Here is a 24,687-nt window from a genome sequence, read left to right on the forward strand (position 1 = left end):
GCCTAGCACTTATGGCCTGTTACCAATCCTAGGGGCCTAGCAGTTGCCAGAAGTCACTCAGAAGGGGTAAATGTTTTTTGCTGCTAATATGAGCTAAGCCTAACTTGTTACACCACATTCATTATACTATTACACTACTACAGCGGATTACACTCCTAAAACTTAGAACACTAGTAAGTTGGGTCACAATACACAGCATAGGACAGTTGTGGCAAAATACATAGAATAGAAAAATTGGATATACTAACAGGGCAGGCATTACAAAGTTGTAACAATAAATTGGGAGAAGGTAGAACACTGAAACAATAGGAGGTTACTGGATACCCATGGCATAAACAACTGGGAGCACTAAATTTGCAGTGTTTTGCCACACCCCCTTTTTTACCACCCGGCTACAGCTTCCTACCACCCGGCTGAAAAAAATTTCTGGGGAGAACACTGAGGGGGTATATAATGTTGCTACATCAGTGGCCAAATCTCTGATGCCAATGGTTAGCAAGAGTAATAAATACCAGTGCCAGCGGAAAAAATGGTGCCCCTGTTTTATTGCCCAAATATCAGTGGTTAGTGGCCAGGTTACAAGTGGAGCAGTGCAGCACTAAGTGATGAATTATATCCCATTTTAATATTAGTAAAAAAAACAAATCAGTTACCTGTTACCTTTGTTACCCTTAAAGCTAATGCCCCTTCTGAGCTCTCAATGTTTCCAGTGGCAGAAAACTAAAAATGCCTTTCATACAAGGTCTTAGTTAGTAAAGCTAGTGAAGCTAATTATTTACTGTTCTAGAAGTAATTGTGGTGAAGGGCAGTTGGTGAGGAAGCAACAAAGTCCAATTTTACTATGTTGTATAACTGAAGCCAGTACCTGTGAAGGTATAGGTTTCAGAATACAGAAAAAAAATTATCTATTTAAATTGTTTTTGTTCTTCTGACAAATTTAAAAGTTTCACAAACTTGGTTTAGTATTTGGGTAGGAAACACAAAATGGCTATGCTATGGCCTGTCAACAGAAAACTAAACCTAATATTTTCTTTTTACCAAAAATGAACCTATTATTATCTTAAAAGTATATTTTTCCCATAGCTTTGAAATTATTCAACTAACAAAGTAATTCAACAACAGCAAAAAAAAAAAAAGTACAAGAAAATGTTGGTGCCTAATGGTATCTATATAGCAAGAGATCTGCATTTTATGCAAATGATTAGAAGAAATATTGCACGCTGTTTTCCCAATACCAAATTTCTGTTCATTTTGAGTTAGAAAGAAAATTGTACAAGCAGCATTAAACCTAGTCTAAATCTAAATCCAAGGCAAAATAGACAATTGCTCAGCAAGCAAAAATGACCTATAATGACTTGTTAGCTCTCAACGAACATAAACTATGACAATTAGACAATGATAATGTATATCAAAGAGTACCCCATAGGTCACTTTGCATGACAGTCTTTTTTTTACACAATGTTAGTATTGGTGACGGACCTATTTGTTCCTCCCCCCTTGCCTGATACCTAGCAGTGGAATTCTGGCATTTGTCATGGGTTGTATTAGGTTTTACTTAAACACAAATAAAAATAGGTTCTAATCAAACGTGTAATGAACCGACACAAATCATCTACTTCTTAATGGTTTACAGTACCTTAAGTGCTCTTTTGCTATATTCAATATCTATTCTAAATATCTTTCTAAACCAGCCAATATTTACATTACCTGTTTACATATTTTACTTTAAACTATAAATATATAACTTTGTGAATACTTTAATGACTAAACATTAATGGCTAACCAAAATCAGCAAAGTTGAAGTAATCCTTTAGTAGTCTTCTTCATACAGGAATAAATTCATAATGCTGGACTATTAGAACTTTGTTTAAATAAGCCTTTTAATGTCCAAAACATTAAAACATTGAACCATAGTTCTCCATTACCATCAATTATGTTGGTGGGGCCACAATATAAATCATTTGACTTGATAAATCAGGCCAATGAAATCACTTATGTATAAGATAATCAACCATGTTCATACCTATAACAACTATTGCCATATTACATTTATAGCAATCTGATATATAGGAATTAATTCTGCGATATAAACATTGTTTTATTTACCTTCCCTGTATACCTGTTTTCTAGTAATAATATTTAGTTAAATTTCATACAGAAAAATAATCTGTTCATAGATGTTTTCAACACAAATGTTACGTGCTGAAATGTTTCGAAAATGTTGTAAATCAATAGGTACTGTAAATTATACACTTGGGAAAACATCAAGTGAATTTACAATTAAACACACGGTATTAAAATAAAAGAAGCTAAAATGCAGCATTATGGTAAAATAAATTACATTTTCATATAAAGGATGTGGGACACAAAACCCTCTAGTGAGAATTTAAATCTCTTTATAATAACCTAGATACATATGAGTTTTTAAGCCTCTGCCTTAAGCCTCTGATTAATTTACAAACTGTAAAAATGTGGAGTAAACAACAGTTTAAAAACCAGCTGCACAAAGTTCACAATGCCATAAAAGCTGCTCTCATTATTTGTAGGCTTTTTTTGACATATTTCACATGAGAGTACGACGAAGCACTCTCAGATATATATAATACCCATACCCTGTGCACAGTCCTTCCTAAATAAGCCCACAGTGATCAAAAACAGTTTTTACAGTTTCATTTTTTTAGTTATCAGTTTAAAAACCAGTCTTTGCCCTATAACTCAACATAATTAATAAAGATCAGCAATTTAAAAAGCAGTGTAGTTAACATCAAGTTGTTATACTGTATTGGACATCACGTAAGCAAAATTTTTCAGGCAAGCTTAATTGGAGATAAAGCAATGCCACACATTAGCTAACATAGTATATTTATTTGGACAAATAATATGTATCAATTAGGCTGCAAACTTTTTATTTAGGCTGACTGTCTAAGCTGAGTGGCTTTCTAAATAAAGCTATTGGTTCTTTGCTATAACAGTTATAAAGCCTGACATTACGAAATGTCCCCCTCCCTTACCTGTTGAGACTGATCACTTGAAACTCCTGAATCTTCTGTGTCAATGAGGTTGTCTGTTGGAACATTCTGGACTGGCTTCAGATAGGCAATTTCATTCTGCTTTGAGTCAAGAGTCACACAAACGTCGTATGAAAATGGAAAAGGTAAACTAACATCACTGATCTCAGAAGGACATCCCAGGGTGAACTGAGGGTACACATTTCTTCCAAGAGTTCCTAAAGAGGTTGGACTGTTTGTTTTCTTGCATTTAAAAATTAATGTAATCACCACTGTTATGACAAAGAAAAAAGAAATAACAGCTATGAAAATAATTAAATAGAATGTTACATTTGTTGAAGATTCTGACATATTTGGTTGGCGTCTTATCTCCGGTACAACTTGTTGGAAGTTTTCTGCAACAACTAAGCTTAATGTCACTGTAGATGATTGGGATGGGACTCCATTGTCCTTTACAAGAACCACAATCTTTTGTCTTAAAGACTCTGCATCTGGAAGGTCTCGTCCTACTTTGATTTCCCCGGTATGCTGACCAATTACAAATATTGATGGATCAGGAACTTGTAACAAGTGATATGAAAGCCAAGCATTGTGTCCAGAGTCAGCATCTACTGCAATCACTTTAGTCACAAGATAACCTTTCTCAGCAGAATGGGGGATAAACTCAAATACTGGTGACTCTTCAGTGTCTGATGAAGGATAGAGAATTTTAGGAGCATTATCATTTTTATCAACAATACAAATCTTCACGGAGACATTACTGCTTAGAGCAGGCGTTCCACTGTCTTTGGCCATAACCTGGAACTGAAACTCCCGTAACTGTTCATAGTCAAATGATCTCTGAGCATAGATAGTCCCGGTAATTGAGTTTATGGAAACATAGGATGACACTGGGATACCGTCAATGTTATTAGTAAGAACAGAATAGCTAATTTTAGCATTTTCATTGATATCACAATCAGATGCTTGGATTCTGTGTATAGAGGTTCCCTGTGCATTGTTCTCCTGGACATATACAGTATAACTTGATCTCTCAAAAACAGGAGCGTTATCATTGACATCTAAGACAGTAAGCTGAATGGTTTTGTTGGAGGACAGTGGAGGTGATCCATTATCTACAGCATTAATTGATATGTTGTAGTGGGCATTTTGCTCTCTATCAATATTTGATGTTGTGATTAGTTTGTAGTAATTAGCAGATGATAATAATAATTGAAAAGGTACCATGTCTGATACTTCACAGATAACATCTCCATTCTCACCACTGTCTACATCATGAACATGAATTAATGCTACAATTGTATCTGAAGGAGAATCCTCTGGAATTGTAGATGTAAAAGAAGTGACTGTTATTTCAGGAGCATTGTCATTGGTATCAACAATCTGTACTGAGACTTTGCAATGACCCGCAAGACCTCCACCATCCTTGGCTTCCACAGTGAATTCATATCTTTTTCTTACTTCATAGTCAAGAGTTCCTATAACTTTAATATCTCCATGTACTGAATCTATTGTAAAGACTGAATATATGCCTTCAGGAACATCACGAAATGAATATGTTATTTCTGCATTCAAACCTTCATCTTCATCCTGAGCCTTTAGCTGGAGGACCAAGGAACCAACTGGTAAATTTTCATTTAAGCTGATTTTGTAATTAGCTTTATCAAATTTTGGGAAGTTATCGTTTATATCCAGAACTATAATTTTTATAAGTGCAGTGCCACTTTTTGGAGACTTTCCTCCATCTATAGCAGTTAGAATCAATTCATAAATACTTTGCTTTTCTCTGTCCAGAGGCTTTTCCAGAATGAGTTCAGGGGATTTAAATCCATCATCAGTCATTTTTTGTCCCAGTGTAAAGTACTCATTTCTACTGATCTCATAGTTTTGTACAGAATTGGTGCCTAAATCAGGGTCCTGTGCATGACCCAAAGAGATCCTTACACCAGGTAACGTTGCTTCACTAATAACTATGTCAAAAACATTTTTTGAAAAAGTAGGAGGGTTATCATTTACATCCTCAATTTCCACTTTAATTGTGTATAACTGTAATGGGTTTTCAATCACTGCTTCAAAGTTAATGAAACAGTCATTTCTTATTTCACAAAGCATTTCCCTATCTATTCTTTCTGCAACATACAGTTCTCCATTCTCTAAATTGACATTGAAATACTGTGTTTTGCCTCTTGAGACAATATTGAAATTTCTGACTGTTATTTCCTTCACCTTCAGTCCCAAATCTGCTGCTATGTTTCCCACTAAGGAACCTTGCTTTAATTCCTCAGGTATTGAATAATGAATCTGAGCTGATAAATTCTCAAAAATGGGGAAAACAACGAATAATAATACTACCTGCCAATCCAGTGCTTTCTGTCCCCTTATCTTCATATCCATAGTAGCTGAAATGCTTTAGTTTTTTTAAAAATAGATAAATAATATAAACAATCCAAAATGTTGTCAGTATTATGTAGGAGATTAAAAATCTTCTGTTGCTTTGTGTTGCAGGTTTCTGCTGTGGCACTATAGGGGAAAAGCAAGATCTTCTTGTACTGAGTTGCAATACACAGGCATCCAGCACCACTTAGAGCTTTTTTGAGGAACTGCAGAAACACGCTTACAGATCATTTTTGTGATTTCTTGCTTTTATAGTTTATAGCAAAATTGCAAAGTATTCTTTAACTTTGATTGTTACTATTTGCAGGTAATTTCAACTAACTTCTATTTATCTATTTATAAAAAATCAATCCTGGCTACAAAAAATGTTACCAAAAATGTGCTATTACAACTTTATACAAATAAAACTGTGATGGAGGTAATAGAAATAGATACACTGAGACGTCAGCACCACTTAGAGCTTATTTGAGGAATTGCAGTACCATATTTTATAGATTATTTTTGTGATTTCTTACTCATTTGGTAGTATTTATTAAGTTTGATGATAGATTAATGCAGGTAATTTCAACTAACTTCTTTTTATCTATATAGTATGTAAATTACAAATACCAGCTACAAAAATAACACTGAAAAGATGCCATTACAACTCAAAAATGTTTATATAATAAATAAACATGATAAATAATAAATATATATGATATGTATTGCTAGAATAATTAAATAACACATATTTTATATTATCCCAGTGAGATTGCAAAATGTAAAATGCAGCACTCAAAATTGCATATTTAACAGCAAACAGTAAGAAGAGGTAATACAGACTTTTTTTCTTGCAAAAAACACAATGGCTCCTTCTTATGGCTTGCATTAAAGTTACAAAGTTTCGTTATAGTTGATGATTCATTTTTAGTTAGGGTCTATTACATTTTAAGGATTTTTTTTATGTTTTCATCGTGTAAAAAATGCAATACATAAAAAAATATGTAATATTTAATTTAGAATGAAAAATAGAAAAAAAGCAAATCTCCTGAAAATATTAATGATATGTCAAAATATTTGTGTATTTTAATGGTATTTGACCATGAAATGTTGCAGGTATTTAATATACTTTTTGTATTTCTTCCTAAAATGTACAGCAAATATTTTCACTAGTAGTTATCACTCAAATAGTAGTAGTAGCACAAGCTGTGACGCAAAAAGAAGAGACCCATAACATAATAACAAAATATCATCCACATGAAAACACCCAGTTGATGTTAACTCAACCTATGTGCAAGATGGGAACATATCTTTCATATCATATTAGACTAAGGCTTTCTTTACATTCCTAAACGGCAATGTTCTGTAGAATTAGGGGATAATTTTGTAGTGTATATTAGAACTGGTAGAACCAGTAAAAAATAAACATTTTACATTCTAAATCCTTATTCATTCAAAAAAAGGCATAATAAAACATAATGCCAAATAAAAAATATTGATCCACAATAATCATTCCAGTGAAGTGAGTTCATTAACAAGCAGTGTCAACAGCTCTGGTTTTACTGGACTTGCCTATAAGTGCCAGAGATTAAAACAGCCATGATATATAGAGGACACCAGTATTAAGCTACGTACACACGTCAGATTTTTATCGCCCAATAATCGGCATCGGCCAATTATCGGGCGAAAATCTGCCGTGTGTACAGTCGGTGTTGTCCATCGTCCGGACGACCGACCTGCCGGATCCACGGACGATGGACGACAGCCGATCCTAATGAAAGGGAAGGGGAGAGCGCGCAGCAGGGTGCCACTCCGTCGCTCTCCCCCCTCCCCTCTCCATAGAGCATGAACGGTGCTGTATGTACAGCACCGTTCATGCATCGTGCACTCCCTTGTCGTTGGAAAGGATCGTGAAAGATCCTTTCCAACGACAAAAATTGGAAGTGTGTACGCAGCTTTAGTCACCTTATATAAACAGACCTTTACATATCATCTGAGAACAACTTGAGTAGAACATATGCCGACTCTTACTAAAGCAATTGTACTTGCAGTGCAGTTCATTAAACTGTATGGGTCAACATAACTACTGATGACACAGTAAAATGCTTATACAATAATGGACCTATTAACTTCCATGAACTTTGAGAATACAGTGAACCCAAAGCTGCACCATGGCTTTATGTTTACTGGTAGCTCACCTTGCAGTAGTTAAGTCAAATTGTATTCGTCCATAAAGACAATCTTAAAGCCTGATGGAGAGATAATGTTTTTTCACTTGTATCCCTGGTGCCATTGTTCAGTACCTGGAACCAGGTACAGAATTTCAAATTTAATAACAATCTAATTAGTTAAGATAATTTTAATGAACCTAAGGAAGCACATTATATTGTTGGTATGGTCACAGAGTAAGATGTCAGTTAACTGTTACAGCTCATTACAAACTGTTTAATGGGAGATTGAATCAATACCCTCCTATCATAGTAAACTGAGATGAGACACTATAAAATGAATACTATAAATAAATATTGATATGCCCCTAACATGGCTTATATAAACCGCTCCTACTTCCATTACCAATGAATTCCAAAGTATGAATTGACTTTGTCAAACTGTAACATGTAATTAAAAAAAATTCTACTAAATAGGCCATTCACAACACTCCCTAAGTTTTTCTTTGAATAGTTCCAAAATACTTTAAACTTTAAGTGTCCACATTCACACATTAAAAAAAAACAAAAAATGTTCAAGCCTGCACATGAGTTTGTGAATAAGGGGTGAATAACAGTTGTAAACTATTTCAGAAACCAACTATAACCTTGGATAATTATTTCATTCTAAAGAACAAGACTGGGCTTAGCGAGAACCACAGCATACCTACATTATTGATACAACCCTGTATGCTATTAACTAAAAATGTGTGGTTTCTGTATTCGTCTGAATTTATAAATGGCATACAATAATTCAGGGGACAATGCATTAGATTACTTTTTTACTACTGTTCAAAGTCTAGTCAAGACAAAAATATTCCTATTATAAAATGTAAATTGTCTTACCTGTTGAGTGTTATCATTTGTAATTGCTGAATCGCCAGTATCAATGAGATTATCTGTTGGGACATTCTCTACGGGCTTTAGATAAGCAATTTCATTTTGCTTTGAGTCAAGAGTCACACAGACGTCATATGAGAATGGAAAGGGTAAACTTGCGTCACTGATTTCAGAAGGGCATCCCAAAGTAAATTGTGGATATACATTTCTGCTAAGAGTTCCTAAAGAAGTTGGGATACTTGTTCTTCTGCATCTAAGTATTGCTATAACCACTAATGTTAAAACAAAAAAAACAGAAATCACAGCTATGAATACTATTAGATAAAAAGTTACATTAGGTGCAGATTCTGAAGTATTTGGTTGGCGTCTTATCTCTGGTACAACTTGTTGAAAGTTTTCTGCAACAACTAAACTTAGACTAACAGTTGATGACAGGGATGGAACTCCGTTGTCCTTTACAAGGACCACAATTTTTTCTCTAATAGATTCCATGTCTGGAAGTTCTCTTCCTATTCTGATTTCACCACTGTATTGACCAATGATGAATAAAGTTGGATCTGGGACTTGTAATGAATAGGAAAGCCAAGCATTGTGTCCTGAGTCAGCATCCACTGCAATCACTTTGGTCACTAGATAGCCTTTCTCAGCAGAGCGAGGAATAAATTCAAATAATGTTGATCCTTCATTGTCTGGAGATGGGTAGAGAATCTTTGGAGCATTATCATTTTTATCAGTGATACATATCCTTACTGTGACATTACTGCTTAAAGGAGGAGATCCACTGTCTTTGGCCATTGCTTGAAACTGAAATTCACGCAGCTGTTCATAGTCAAATGATCTCTGGGCATAAATAATACCAGTAATTGAATTTATTGAAACATATGATGATACAGGGATTCCATCAATGCTATTACTAAGAACAGAATATGTAATTTTTGCATTTTCATTGATATCATAATCTGAAGCATGGATACTGTGTATAGAGATTCCTTGTGGATTATTTTCAGGTAAGTAGACAATATAGTTTGTTTTGTCAAAAATAGGAAAATTATCGTTCACATCTGAGATAGCAAGTTTGATGGTTTTGTTGGCGAACAACTGAGGAAATCCATTATCCATAGCTATAAATATTATGTTATAAAAGGAAGTTCTCTCTCTATCAATATGTTTTGCTGTTACCAATTTATAATAATTTGTAGATGATGAGATAAGTTGAAAAGGCAAATCTTCTGCAATTTCACAGCTAACTTCTCCATTTTCACCACTGTCCAAATCATGAACATTAATTAAAGCAATTATTGTATCAGGAGGAGAATTCTCTGGAATTTCATCTGAGAGGGAAGTAATTGTTATTTCAGGGGCATTGTCATTGATATCAATAATTTGTATTAAGACTTTGCAATGGGCAGCGAGTTCTCCACCATCTTTGGCTTCAACAATTAATTCATATCTGTCTGTATCTTCAAAATCTATAGACCCTTTTACTGTAATACTTCCGTTTACAGGATCTATGGTGAACAGATCATATGTTCTTTGAGGAATGTCACGAAAAGAATATGTTATTTCAGCATTTGTCCCTTCATCATCATCCACGGCATTTAGCTGAAGAACCAAGGTTCCAACTGGCAGATTTTCATTTAGGTTTATCTTATAAGTGTCTTTGGTAAATTTGGGAAAGTTATCATTGACATCACGAACTCTAACGTTTATAAGAGCAGAGCCGGTTTTGGGAGGTTGTCCACCATCCACAGCTGTTAAAACTAATTTATAATTATTTTGATTCTCTCTGTCCAGTGACTTTTCAAGAATAAGTTCTGGAAATGTAACTCCTTCTACAGTATTTTTTTCTCCCAGCTCAAAACATTCATTTTCACTTATCCTATAGTTTTGTACAGAATTGGTACCTATATCAGGATCCTGCGCATGTCCCAAAGCAAGGCGCACTCCAGGTAATGCAGACTCACTTATGACTATGTCAAATACATTTTTGGAAAAACTAGGTTGATTATCATTCACATCTTCAATGTCAACTTTAATTGTATATAAATGCAAAGGATTTTCAATTACAGCTTCAAAGCTTATGATACAGTTCTCTTTTATTCCACATATTATCTCTCTATCGATTCTATCTGCAACAAACAAATCTCCATTTTCTAAATTAACACCAAAATATTGTATCTTTCCTCTCAAGACTATATGAAAATTTCTTTGTGATAATTCTTTTGTTTTCAGTCCTAAATCCTTTGCAAGATTTCCTATTACAGATCCTTGTTTTAATTCTTCAGGTACTGAATAGTGAAGCTGGGCAGAAATATCATCATATGTAAGGAAAAAGAGGAAGAATACTACCTGCCAATCCATTGCCACTCTGTTACGTTTTATCTTCATGTCCTTTATTAGCTGATGTAGTTAAAGACCATATGATGCTTCGCAGTTCAAAAAAAAAATGTGAAATTTTCCTTTTATCAGAATATTATGTGTTGCAAGAGAATGAGTAAAGATCCTATGTTGTGCCTTCACTTTCAGGTTTATTCTGTGACAGTTTAGTATAAAATTTGGATTTCTATGTACTGAACTGCAATACACAGTCAAGCAGCGCCACTTAGAGTCTAGTTAGGGATCTGCAATGGATATTCTACTTACAGCCTTTATGTTCTATTTCATATAAGTAAATTACACACATTACACAAAACATTTACATTTGCGGAATGTGTACTACTACAATTCTAATCATAAACTCACACCCCGCTCTAAACTAATACTTTAAATGGAAAAAAAATGATTTTGTGAGAATCACCCTTTGGAATGAAATGAAATCTAAGTGCAGCATGTTAAGAAAAGAACTATTTAGGTTGTTGTGAACTACACAATCCCCTTTTGGTTGTATTTATGTTTATAGGTGTTTATAGAATGGCTATAACCTTTTTTCTTCTGCTGTTCATATCATATGTGTAAAAATTTACAGGGAGAAAGATGTATAGTTAGCCACTAATTAAATATTTTAGGTGTCTATAAATGCATTTAAACATAATCATTGTGCACATTATATTTTCAGATCAGTAATGATTTTTTTAACTTACGTGAGGAATTATTATTTAGGACTTCATTCAACAAACTAAATAAAGATAAACATGGAAACATAAAAAAGCTGCAAAGCCCAAAGACTTAAAAAAAGCTTAATATAGACATTTTTAACAGTTTCTACTCATGTAAGAAAGGACTGCTTACATTTTAAACTTGGATATTAAAAGAGAATTTAAAAGACCTCAGTATTGGAGTATTTTTAAAGTTGTGGAATTTACTTTTCCTTGGTTCATGGAGGTCTGATAGTTTCAGCACAAACTATTCTGATGTTCTGCACAACCTGTGTTGGTGTTTTGTAGCTAATTAAGGACTGATCAGGAGTTTACTCAATGTCACTAAACTGGTAGAGGGCCTTCTGGGGAGTACCAGTTTGATTTTCACCTAAAAGACATGTACTGTCTTCCATAATGACTGGAGAACACAGGTAGGCAAGTTTTAAAAGATTGGTTTTGAGTGCTCTTTTAAATGAGCAAAAAGTAGGGACAAGCCGAAAAGGACAAACATTGGAAATGTTCTGAACATGGGGGTGACCCCAAGACATGTATGTACTATTACCTGGCCTTTTGTAAATAAATACATTTATATTGTAAATATTTTGAATATTACTGAAAACCGGAAGATATAACCTGAAAAAACTGAAGAAATAAAATATATATGTTTTTGTTTCTTCCTGCTCAAAACTTAGTATCATTGGGCAGTCTCCAAACATTAGTAGTGTCACATAAGGGGAAGCAGAGCAAGCCTATTGCTTCATTGTACCCGAATGTACTGGGTATTTATCTTTAATCTCAGCAGTTGAATTAAGTGGTGCATAGGAGATTGGAAGGTAAGCACCTGTGTCAATGAACTTTGATGGGCCATTGTTTGTTTGAGATGCTTCTGATATAATTATAAGATATTATTGACAAGTGCACATTATCTACAGTTGACCTCCTTTTAACCTGCAATTAAAGAAAGAGGATAATTATTCTATTTGTTCTTATGTCAAAGCAATTACTTGAAGTAAAATACTAATAAAACCCAACCAAAAGTTGTTAATGCGTGTTGCGTTTCGCGGGTGAAAACCCACCACAACTACTTTATCAGAAAATAGGGATCCATATCATGGGTTGAAACTTGCAACTAAAGTAAATAAATTATTCCTAATTAGCATATAGAAGGTATTTAATACAGAGAAAAGGAATTTTAGGGATGACAATTTCCAAATAGGTCACATACAGCTAGAAAAATCAACGTTGAAACAAAAAAGTCAAATGTCATAGTAAAATGTGAACTTTTCAGACATTTTCACTTTTTTCTTTATGAATAACTCATTTTTAATTCAATGTCACCAAAATAGATTGGCATTTTGTTCCCAAAAGGAAACAAAATAAAGATAAAATGTCATTATTCTTTAAAACAAAGTTAACATATAGTCAGATAAATCTATTTTCAAAATGTTCAACAACTTTTTGAGTTAACTGCAAAGTCCATTATAAAGTATTGTCACTAAAATTGCAGGGGGAAGGTTAGGGCAACCTATATAAATATGTTCAAATAAACATGTTTGTTATAAATCAACGTCAACAAATACAGTAAGCAGGAAAATCAGGTTTTAAAGCTGTAAGTGGTTTAGTTCAGATCATATTTGGACTCATTAGCACCCCAATACCTTAAGTAACAATAGCTTTTTGTCCCAAGTCAATAAGAATTATTTAGCTGAATGTGACTTTTTCATTCTTGTTTTTTTAAATTGTTCAGAAAAAACGTATTGTATTTTATAGCATAAGGATACGTGCTAGCTGCAGCTTAGATGGTACTTAAAGTACAGTTACATACAAGACTGTAGATTTGTTTTTAAATTGAATTTGTGAGTCAGAACAGGTACATTATTTTAATAAATGCTATTAGGACAGATGTTTATCTCAACATATTATTAGGCAGCATGGTGTTAGTTACTGTAAAAAAATATATAATATATAAAAAATACTCACAAACAAAGCAAAAAAAAAAATTTATGGAGCCTGATATGCAAAAATAAACAACTGCAGAGTTTGTCTTGTCATTAAAGAGTTACAAGCGGCTGCAGAAGAGCTCACCCCTCTATGATCACCCACAACTTCAGCTGTGATTAGCAAAAGAATTCTTCTGCAAGTCATGCAAACCAAAACCAATTAGATTAGGTGAGGTTCCTAATGAGTGTGACCATAATTTTAACACAAACTTATGTTAATAATCTGCACACTCAAATACACACACATAACAACCTTTTTCACAGACAAACAACTAAAGCAATATATCTTTTATGGGGGGAATATTAACTTACAAAAAAAAAAAAAACATATAGCACGTAATACAGCAAAGTTGATTGTATTACAGAACCAAAGACCATAGCAGATACACAGCAAAAAACAAACTGAAAATATGTTTTACAATGTCTTACAAATGTATAATTTTTTCATCTAAATTTGAAAAAAGCCAGAGTGTGTTCCAAGTGCAGATCACATGCATTAGAACTATTTTAGCCATGTGTGAATTCCTATAAACAGAAGCTTATCTGAAGCAGATAAAACTGATCAACATAGGCCCTAAAGTTTCCAAACATAGATGACTAATATTAAACAATTGAAAAGATCTTCCACCACTGCATCTCAAAGCAATGTCATGGTGATAATATCAAAATGATTATGATAATCCAGGACTAGAAATCTGTAAACTGTATTACCTTAAAGGAAAGGTGGAAAGGCCACTGCATGATGAACTTTTCAAAGATTTTATAGTTATGATCATTGATTTGTTTATAATGATATGCATATATTAAATATATAATAATCCAACGGAAGAGCTACAAGTAAAGAGTCTAGTTATAGAAATTGTTTGGTCAGGTAGTAAATGTCTCTTACCTGTAAGCCATCAGCTTCTTGTATGCCACCTGTTTGTTGATTGTTTCCCACTACTAAATCATTTGTATCAATAAGATTGTCTGTGGGGACATTCTGGACTGGCTTTAGATAAGCAATTTCATTCTGTTTAGAATCAAGAGTCACACACACATCATAGGAGAATGGAAAAGGTAAACTTGTATCACTGATCTCAGAGGGACATCCCAGGGTAAACTGAGGGTACACATTTCTACTATAGTTCCCAATAGATGGAGGATTCATCACTGTCCTGTACTTATAAATTACTACTACTATTACTGTCACAATGAATAAAACAGAAATCAGAGCAATAGAAACTACTAGATAGAAAGTCACGTTAGAAGAAGTTCCTGGGTTGTTGTTTTGAAGTCGTATTTCTGGAGCAACCTGCTGATAATTTTCAGCAACAACCAAACTTAGTGTAACTGTAGAAGACAGTGATGGAACTCCATTGTCTTTCACCAGTACAACAATTTTTTGTCTTAAAGAATCCATATCCTGAAGATCTCTTCCAATTCTGATATCCCCACTGTACTGACCAATAGTAAATATTGCTGGTTCAGGAGCTTGTAGAAAGTGATACGAAAGCCAAGCATTATGTCCAGAGTCAGTATCTACAGCAATGACTTTTGTCACCAAATACCCTTTCTCAGCCGTGTGAGGAATAAATTCAAATGATGCTGAATCCTCAGTGTCTGGTGATGGGTAAAGGATCCTTGGTGCATTATCGTTCTTATCTATGATACATATTTTTACTGTGACATTGCTGCTTAAAGGAGGAGATCCACTATCTTTAGACATCAGCTGGAACTGAAATTCCCGTAACTGTTCATAGTCAAAGGACCTCTGAGCATAGATAATTCCAGTTATTGAGTTTATCGAAACATACGATGATACTGGGATACCATCTATATTATTGCTGAGTACAGAGTAATTAATTTTGGCATTTTCGTCCACATCTTCATCAGAGGCATAAATCCTATGTATGGAGGTTCCTTGTGGATTATTTTCTTGCACATAAACTGTATAGGCGGACTTCTCAAAAATAGGAGGATTGTCATTTACATCTAAGATTGTCAGCTGAATTGTTTTATTGGAGGAAAGCTGAGGGGATCCATTATCAACAGCTTTAATTGTCATAATGTAGTGTGAAGTTTTTTCTCTATCAATATCTCCTGCTGTTACCAATTTATAAAAATTGGTAGATGATACTACTAGTTGAAAAGGTAGCATTTCATTGATTTCACAAACAACCTCTCCGTTCTCTGCACTGTCTAAATCTTGTACATTAACAAGAGCTATAATTGTACCTAGTGGTGAATGTTCCTTAATCGTAGCTGAGACAGAAGAGATAATTATTTCAGGAGCATTATCGTTTATATCGATTACATGTATTAGGACTTTACAATAGGCAGCAAGGCCACCACCATCTTTGGCTTTGACGGTTAATTCATATTGGTCCGTGATTTCATAATCTAATTCTCCTATTACTTTAATATTTCCATTCACAACATCTATACTAAATATAGAATTAGGATGTATAGGAATCTCATGGAATGAATATGTTATTTGTGCATTTAAACCTACATCTTCATCTACAGCATTGAGCTGTACCACCAAAGAATCAACAGGTACATTTTCATTTAAACTAATTTCATAAGTATCTTTGTTAAATTTAGGAAAGTTATCATTGACATCATAAACTATAATCCTAATAAGTGCAGTTCCAGTTTTTGGAGGTTTTCCCCCATCTATAGCAGTTAAAATTATTTCATAAAGACTCTGCAGTTCCCTGTCCAATGGTTTTTCCAGTATAAGTTCCGGAGATTTAATTCCAACAGAACTCATTCTCATTCCCAATGTAAAAAACTTGTTTTCTGCAATCTTATAGTCCTGCACATAATTGCTACCAATATCAAGATCCTGTGCATGTGTCAAAGCAAGATGTACTCCAGGCAATGCAGATTCACTAATCACTATGTCAAAAACATCTTTTGAGAAACTCGGAGAATTGTCATTTACATCCTGAATTTCCACTTTAATGGTGTACAGATTTAACGGATTTTCAATCACAGCTTCAAAGCTTATTAAACAGTTCTGCTTCATCCCACATAATACCTCTCTGTCTATTCTTTCTGAAACATACAGGTTTCCATTTTCCAAATTAACACTGAAATATTGGGGTTTCCCTCTTGAGAAAATGTGGAAATTTCTAAATGATAGTTCCTTTGCATTGAGTCCCAGGTCCTTTGCAATGTTTCCTATTGCAGATCCTTGCTTTAGTTCCTCAGGTATTGAATAGTGAATCTGAGCAAATATAGACTTAAATGTAAAGAAAATAAAACAAAATACTACCTGAAAATCCATTGTTACCTTTGATTAGCTGATCAATTTCTGGTTTGAGCTTTCTGAAAGACTTCCAATATACAAATTTCTTCAGAAGATTACTATTTGTTGCAAGAGAATGAGTGCATATCCTGTATTGAATAAAATTGTGACAGTGCACTAAGTGGAAGGATTTCTATGAACTGAGCTGTAATATGCAGGCACATATTGCCACTCAGAGTTTAAATAGGAAACTGCAGCTGCATGTTTTGCAGCAAAAAAGTTAAAATTAAATTGGCAGTAGTCAAATTTAAAGTTTGGTGGTGCCAAGCTGACAATAGAACTATGTTGATTACATGAGGGAAACAAATAGAAAAAATACATACAATTGAAATGTGCTAAAACATATTTCATAAGTTTTTCTTTTATTTTCTAGAATTTATATGTATTTTTTTGTACTAGGAACATACGTTGCAATGAAGCAACATAGACCACATATACTTTATGACAAACATTTTAATTATTATTTGAGATATGAAACCTTTGAGTAAACATATTACCTCTTTTTACTTATTAACAAATCTTGAATTTTAGGTTTCATCTACAGTACAAAAAGCTCTCTACCAGTTAGATTGAGCAGTTGGAGTTAATGTGGAAATCCTGGATCAGAACATAATAGTAAATAGACCCCATAATATTTATTACATTTTATAATAATATATATCTTGAGTACCAGCATCAATAATGATAAAAAGATAAAATTGTCCAAAATGTAAATAAAATGTAAAAAACAAAAAAGATCACTTTATTACTTAGAATACCTAAAGCAGACCTATCATGAAATGTTTTACATTTTATAAAATATATAAACTTATATAATATATATTTTATATATTGATTTTTTTTTTACATATTTTTCTAATTTGAAGAAGAAAACCCCTCTCTTTCTGTCTTCACGGTCGTGAAGGTTTAATAATAAAACTAATAATATAGATACTTGGGATAAAATATGAATATAACTTTTCCAGTACTACATCAGTACTACACCAAACATGTTTTAGTATAAAATATTATGGTATAAAGATGGCTTTTTGTACATTGTAAAATTAGGATTTTCTTTTCACATAAATTGGTGAAGGTTTGTGAAGTTTAAAGGTCCCTGATAAATCTGCTTACGCAATGACTGTTTACATGTTTTAACTACAATATATATTAACCACCTGGCCGTTAAGCCCGAGCATGCTCGGGGTAAAAACTTTTGCAATTATGGTTAACCCCGAGTTTTTCTCACCAGGTGGTTAAATGTAAACAAATGTTATATTGCAATCCGATTGTCATACATTGTATGACAATCGGATTACAACTGAAAGGAAATACTTACCCAGTGTCCGCAGCTCCTCTTGCAGCAATAAAAGATTTGCTATTGCTGCTGGCATCTGCAGTGAGATGTGAAGCACAATGCAGAAATCCTGCATTGTGCTGTGCATCTCTCCGGAGATGACAGCAGCTTCCAGCGTCCATCGTCTCTGTCTGTGTCTGTGTGAGCTGGGCAGGGAAATCCCCCCCCCCTCACATCACTCGGAGGATGAGTCATCTTCCGGGTGATGTGATTGGTGATGTATGGGGGTGTGTCAGGGAGGGAAATTTAAAAGCAGATTACAATGTAATCTGCTTTTAAATGGTTTTTACAGTACAAAAACACCACACAACATGAAATAAAAATAAAAGTACATTTTTAATTTTATTTTTAGATTACATTGTTGTCTATTATTTCATTATTGTTTAAAATTATTATTTATATTTATGTATTATATTATAATTTATGATTTTAATATAATAAATAAATATAATTATCATATCCGGGAGTTAATCCTAAGAATTACAAGCCCACAATATAAACAAAAATTTCTATGCAAAACAAAACAGGATAGGATTTTATTAAAAGTACCTTTTTTTTTTACATGATTGTGTCTTTCAAACTTTTTTTTATATTCATGATATCTACTAGACCCTTGTTCGGACATATTTCTGTAACTTACAGGTCTAAAATGTAAAAAAAAAAATTTGATGAAAAACAGTGTAACACTTTTGGTACAGAAATCTAGACATCAGTGTAACGCCCAGGTGGTTAAAATAGATACCCATCTAGGTAAACCAAACTACTTCTTTTTACTTAAGAATACGGAAAACCTGACTTGACTCAAGTATAAACCTAGGACACAAAATGTAGCCATCACTGCTAACATTCAAAACAGAAATCATTAAATGTCAATAAAAATGATAATATATTTATATTGGGGTTTATATGGTAAGTCAAGGTTTCTTTTAAATATTGTATGTTTAAAGACTTTGAAAACATATTCTGTGTATCCTAAAGTAAGAAAATGTCTTACCTGCTGGATTCCTGTTTCTTCAGTATTGTTTGCTACTGTTGTATCATCAGTATCAATGAGGTTTTCTATGGGAACATTCTGGACAGGTTTGAGATAAGCTATTTCGTTCTGCTTGGAGTCAAGAGTAACACACACGTCATATGAGAATGGAAAAGGTAAACTTGTATCACTGATCTCAGAAGGACATCCCAGGGTGAACTGAGGGTACACATTTCTACCTACTGTTCCAAATGTTGTGGGAATATTAGTTTTTCGACACTTATAAATAATCATAATTATCACTGTTGCAATAAACAAAAGTGAAATCATAGCTATAGAAACAACAAGGTAGAATGTCATATTAGATGAATCAGAATAACTTGGTTGGCGCTTTATCTCTGGTGCGATTTGTTGAAAATTATCAGCAACAACCAAATTTAGTGTGACAGTAGATGACAAGGATGGAATTCCATTGTCCTTTACCAAAACCACAATCTTTTGTCTTAAAGACTCTGTATCTGGAAGGTCTCTTGCTATTTTGATTTCACCACTGTGTTGAGAAATTGTGAACAAAGTTGGGTCAGCAATTTGCAGTATATGGTAAGAAAGCCAAGCATTGTGTCCAGAGTCAGCATCCACTGCAATAACTTTAGTCACCAGATAACCCTTCTCAGCAGAATGAGGGATAAATTCAAACAATGCCGATTCCTCAGTGTCTGGTGATGGGTACAGAATTTTTGGAGTATTATCATTTTTATCAATGATACATATCCTTACTGTAACATTGCTGCTTAGAGATGGAGATCCACTGTCTTTAGCCATTGCCTGAAAATGAAACTCACGTAATTGTTCATAGTCAAATGATCTCTGGGCATAAATGATCCCAGTTACTGAATTGATGGAAACATAGGATGATACTGGAATACCTTCTATGTTATCGCTTATAATTGAATAGCTAACTTTAGCGTTTTCATTGATGTCATAGTCTGATGCATAAAGATTATGTATTGATGTTCCTTGTGGGTTATTTTCTTGAATATACACAGTATAACTTGCCTTTTGAAAAAATGGTGGGTTATCATTTACATCTAAAACTGTCAAATGAATAGTTTTGTTGGTTGAAAGTTGAGGAGAACCATTATCAAATGCCCTAATCGAAATATTGTATTCCTGTGTTTTTTCTCTGTCCAGATTCATTGAGGTCAAAAGTTTAAAATAACTAGAAGATGACAATATTAGCTTAAATGCCAAGTTATCAGAAATTTCACATGTAACCTCTCCATTTTCTCCACTATCTAAATCATGAACCCGAATTAATGCTATAACTGTATCAAGTTGAGAGTCTTCTGGGATTGAGGATGAAAGAGATGTGATCAACAGTTCAGGAGCATTATCATTAATATCAATAATCAGTATAGTTACTTTGCAATAAGCTGCAAGACCTCCACCATCTTTGGCTTCTGCTGTGACCTCATAACTTTCTGTAGCTTCATAGTCCAGATTTCCAATCAAGGTTATGTCTCCATTTACAGAATCTATAGCAAATATATGACGTGCATTTTCTGGAATGTCACGAAATGAGTAAGTGATCTGTGCATTAGAACCTTCATCTTCATCAAGAGCATTTAACTTTAGCACAGAAAATCCAACTGGTGCATTTTCATTGATGTTTATCTCATAGGTGTTCTTGGCAAACTTTGGAAAGTTGTCATTGACGTCATGAACAATGATTTTAATAAGAGCATTCCCTGTCTTTGGAGGTTTTCCACCATCCCATGCAGTCAAAATCAGTTCATAAAGTCCTTGTTTTTCTCTGTCCAAAGATTTTCCTAAAATAAGTTCCAAATCTGAAGACACTCCCTCTCCAAGCTCAAAATAGTCATTGTTACTTATAGTATATCTTTGCACAGTATTATCTCCCAAGTCTGGATCCTGGGCACGACCCAAACTAAGACGCACTCCTGGTAATGCAGATTCACTTATCACTATGTCAAAAACATTTTTTGAAAAACTAGGAGGATTATCATTTACATCCTGAATTTCCACCTTAATTGTATACAGATGTAAAGGATTTTCAATTACAGCTTCAAAGCTTATAAAACAGGCCAGTTTCATCCCACATAGCATTTCTCTGTCTATTCGTTCTGCAATATATAACTCCCCATTGTCCAGATTAACATTAAAATATTTTATTTTACCTTGTGAAATTACATGGAAATTTCTCTGTGATAATTCTTCTTTTTTCAATCCTAAATCTTTCGCAATATTTCCTATTGGGGATCCCTGTTTTAATTCTTCAGGTATTAAATAGTGAAGTTGAGCGTAGGTATGTGTAAATACAAGGGAATAGAGAAGAAATAGTACCTGCAATGTTATTGTCATTTTACTTCCCTTCATATTCTTCTTTCTCTGGTTTTCTGAAATGTCCCAAAATCCAATAAAGGGATGCATCCAATATCAACTCATAAGAAATGATACTATTTGAAATTCCTAATTCCCATGCCTCAGATAAGTCCAACTAGAGAGCATAGTAGAAAATCCTGCTGTCTCTACTCTTGCAGATCCACACTGACACTGTATTTTAAATCAGGCATCTTTTTAAAACTGTAGCCTGAAAAGCAATCTTAGTCCAACAGTGTCACTTAGAGTTAGAATATGGAACTGCACCAATATCCCAGATAACATGTTACATTTCTTTCATTTTTATTCCTTAATACCAGTTGTTATATTATGTAATAACATTTAATTCTTATATTACATTTCTAAAAATAAAAAAAAGCCTATTGGAGGATTTGTCCTTGGGTATACATACATTTAGATACACTGCAAAAACTTCTGAACTGAAGTATTGTTATGCTGTTGTTTAGAAAAATAAACCTCATGCTTCAAAAAATGTAAATTTACAACATCTACACAAACGGAATTCTCATAAAAGGTAAATTAAGCCTAAATGCAAACCCTGACAAATTAGGTAAACTTTGTATTTTTAAGATTGACAATGATGTCTAAACTTCTAAGAAATTAGTTTGATTGTTGTGATAGGGGATGTTGTTTTTTGCAAATAAAAATATTATGCTTTGATGCTAGACCAGTGTTTTCTAACCAGGGTTTCGAGCAGCCTTGAGGTTCCTTCTGGGATTGCCAAGGGTTCTGTGAACAATAAGCAATTTGTAAATCGGAAGAGTTTAACTGATTCCTTCTACTGGCAAGCAATGTAGGAGGCATTCTTCCAATTGACCACCACAATATTGTGCTGTGAGTTGTGAATACAGCAATTAAACAGATAAGGAAACACTGTGCTCGACAGACAATACTTTGCAGAAGAAATATCACGAGTGTAAAATGTGTTATGATCCATCTGTTGGCAGGTAATGCGGGATCACATGGGGTGTGGAATCTAAGCAAGACCTGGTGTTTGCCAGAGCACCCTGCAAGGTACCCTGAGTTGAGACTCCAGAGTCACCTCATTGGGTGGTGGACTAGCAGAGGTAGGCACTGAGGTGACAATGAGCAACCCCAATACTGACCGAATAAAATATATATTGTATGGAATTGTATGCTTCATTGTGAGTTTTATCCAACTATTTATTGTGCCAATGGTCTATGTTACAATGAACATCTCAGATTTGCTCCCGGTTTTCCTGGAAATATACCCATGAAATTGTTTTGCTTTATCTGATAAATAACTGCAAAAAATTACCTGTTAAATTTTGTAAGCGAAAAAACATGTTCTCCCATCGTTGTCTGTTTTGATAAATATTTTTCCCTGGATATCTTTCCTGATAAAAACACACCTCCTAACAATGTATAGAAAAGAGCATGGGGATACATTCTGTAGGCAACCAGGTATGGTAGGGCTTCTTTTGATCCGTGAAAGATCTGTCCACACAGGCTATGTGGTTTATAGTTTACAACTGGCCAATGTTTAACCCTTTATGTACAGGTAGCTCCAGGTTAAGGACATCCGACATACGGATGACTCCTAGGACTGAGCTCTTCTGCAATATCTTTTAACTCTTTAATGACCAAGACAAAATCTGCAGTTGTTTTTTTTTTTTTGCATATCAAAGCACAGCTTGCTCCAGAAGTTAATGAATGTCTAGGCTCCATAAAGTTTTTTTTTTTGCTTTGTTTCTGATTAACCTACAGTGAGGATTTTATACAGTAACTGACACCATGCTGCCTAATAATATGTTGAGACAAACATCTGTCCTAATTGCATTTATTAAAATAACGTACCTGTTCCGACTTACATACAAATTCAACTTAAGAACAACTCTACAGTCCCTATCTCGTATGTAACATGGGGACTACCTGTACTTGATGATTGACATGTTTTCTAGAGTTATGATTTCCCAATTGTACCATATATTCTGAAGAAGTCGATACCAATGTTGATATGTTGATACCACATGTTGATATGATAATCCACCCCTATTGTTGATTTGTTCTCTATTTTAAGAACTTTTGTCTGTATATATAATATCACACATTGGTATTCTCTGTTGGGCTGGTTACATTTGGTTTCAATTTAGTACATTCCATGTATTGGTATTTATATATGTCTCATGTACTTTTACACATACAATTTTATTCACAGTTACTAAACAATACGCTTTTTTATTTAAGATGGTTTTATAGTATGCTTCTTATAAGACACCATAAAAGGTCTTGTTATAAACCTGATTGGTTTCTTTGGTTGTTAATTGTTATTGAGGGATCGGCACTGCGTATAGACCAGAGTTCCTATTGAGCCTTTTTTTTCCCCTAGAACAGGAAGTGGGACACTTTCATGAGCAACATATAAAAAACCCTAAAGTCACAGAAAACAAATGCAACCACTTCTAAGGATTTATACTCTGCAATATATTGCATTATTTTCTTGCATTTAGATCCACTTTGAATTGAGTCACTGTTTAATCTCCCACAACAAACATCGACTACTGCTTGAAGCCTTAAAAAATATTAAAAACTGTAATTTATCCTTAAATAACCTTGTATATTTGGTATGGGAAATAATAAATCAGATATCTAATTTCTAGGAAAAAAAACATAGTTCTAAAAAATGTAAGCAAAGCTCTTTACGTTTACTTTAAAAGGACTTTATACATTTTTCTATGTATGTGTAAACAATTGGGAAATAGCAAGTTAATAAAAAAAATATATAAAAACCTAAATGTATTTACTTTGAAAAATTCCTTCTCCTACAATGTTGACAACATTAACTGTCATGCACGAAGCATGAGGGCAGAGGCCTAACTAGTGTTTGAATAAATTACTGATGTTAGAATATGACTATTTAAATACCAGTATTCAGGCACAATAGCTCATAACAGACAACAAACTAAAGTTAACCCCTTTAAATTTTATAGAAGTTAAAAACTTACACACATTCAGCAATAACCACAATAATTATATGTTAGTAAATGCCTTTTACCTGACTGACAGAAGCATTCTGTTGAGGTTCATTCTTTATTGTTAAATCTTCAGTATCAATCAGATTCTCTGTGGGGACATTCTGGACTGGCTTCAGATAAGCAATTTCATTCTGCTTTGAGTCCAGAGTTACACACACGTC

The 24,687-nt window shown here is 33.8% G+C and overlaps 1 protein-coding gene and 1 long non-coding RNA gene across 20 annotated transcripts in view; one reads left to right on the forward strand and one right to left on the reverse strand.

The window, feature by feature from the left end:
- Positions 1–10,947, forward strand: part of LOC140323509 (uncharacterized) — a 24,769-nt gene extending 13,822 nt beyond the window's left edge. The window contains exon 2 of the long non-coding RNA XR_011919390.1: positions 10,714–10,947. This is a non-coding gene — a long non-coding RNA (uncharacterized lncRNA). The remainder of the gene's footprint in view (positions 1–10,713) is intronic.
- Positions 1–24,687, reverse strand: part of LOC140323507 (protocadherin gamma-A4-like) — a 301,537-nt gene that overhangs the window by 169,239 nt on the left and 107,611 nt on the right. For 2 of the 19 annotated variants that reach the window (XM_072400625.1, XM_072400623.1), the window contains exon 1: positions 19,131–21,663. The exons of 14 other annotated variants lie outside the window; for them this stretch is intronic. In XM_072400625.1, coding sequence (XP_072256726.1) covers positions 19,131–21,560 — 2,430 coding nt within the window. In that variant the 5' untranslated portion in view covers positions 21,561–21,663. Of the gene's footprint in view, positions 1–3,011; positions 5,454–8,434; positions 10,936–14,394; positions 16,795–19,130; positions 21,664–24,687 lie in introns of those variants that run through there. 3 more of the 19 variants (XM_072400638.1, XM_072400639.1, XM_072400636.1) reach the window with 3 other exon arrangements.

This window comes from Pyxicephalus adspersus, chromosome 2 (assembly GCF_032062135.1).
Source record: "Pyxicephalus adspersus chromosome 2, UCB_Pads_2.0, whole genome shotgun sequence".
In the NCBI taxonomy this organism is placed as follows: domain Eukaryota; kingdom Metazoa; phylum Chordata; class Amphibia; order Anura; family Pyxicephalidae; genus Pyxicephalus; species Pyxicephalus adspersus.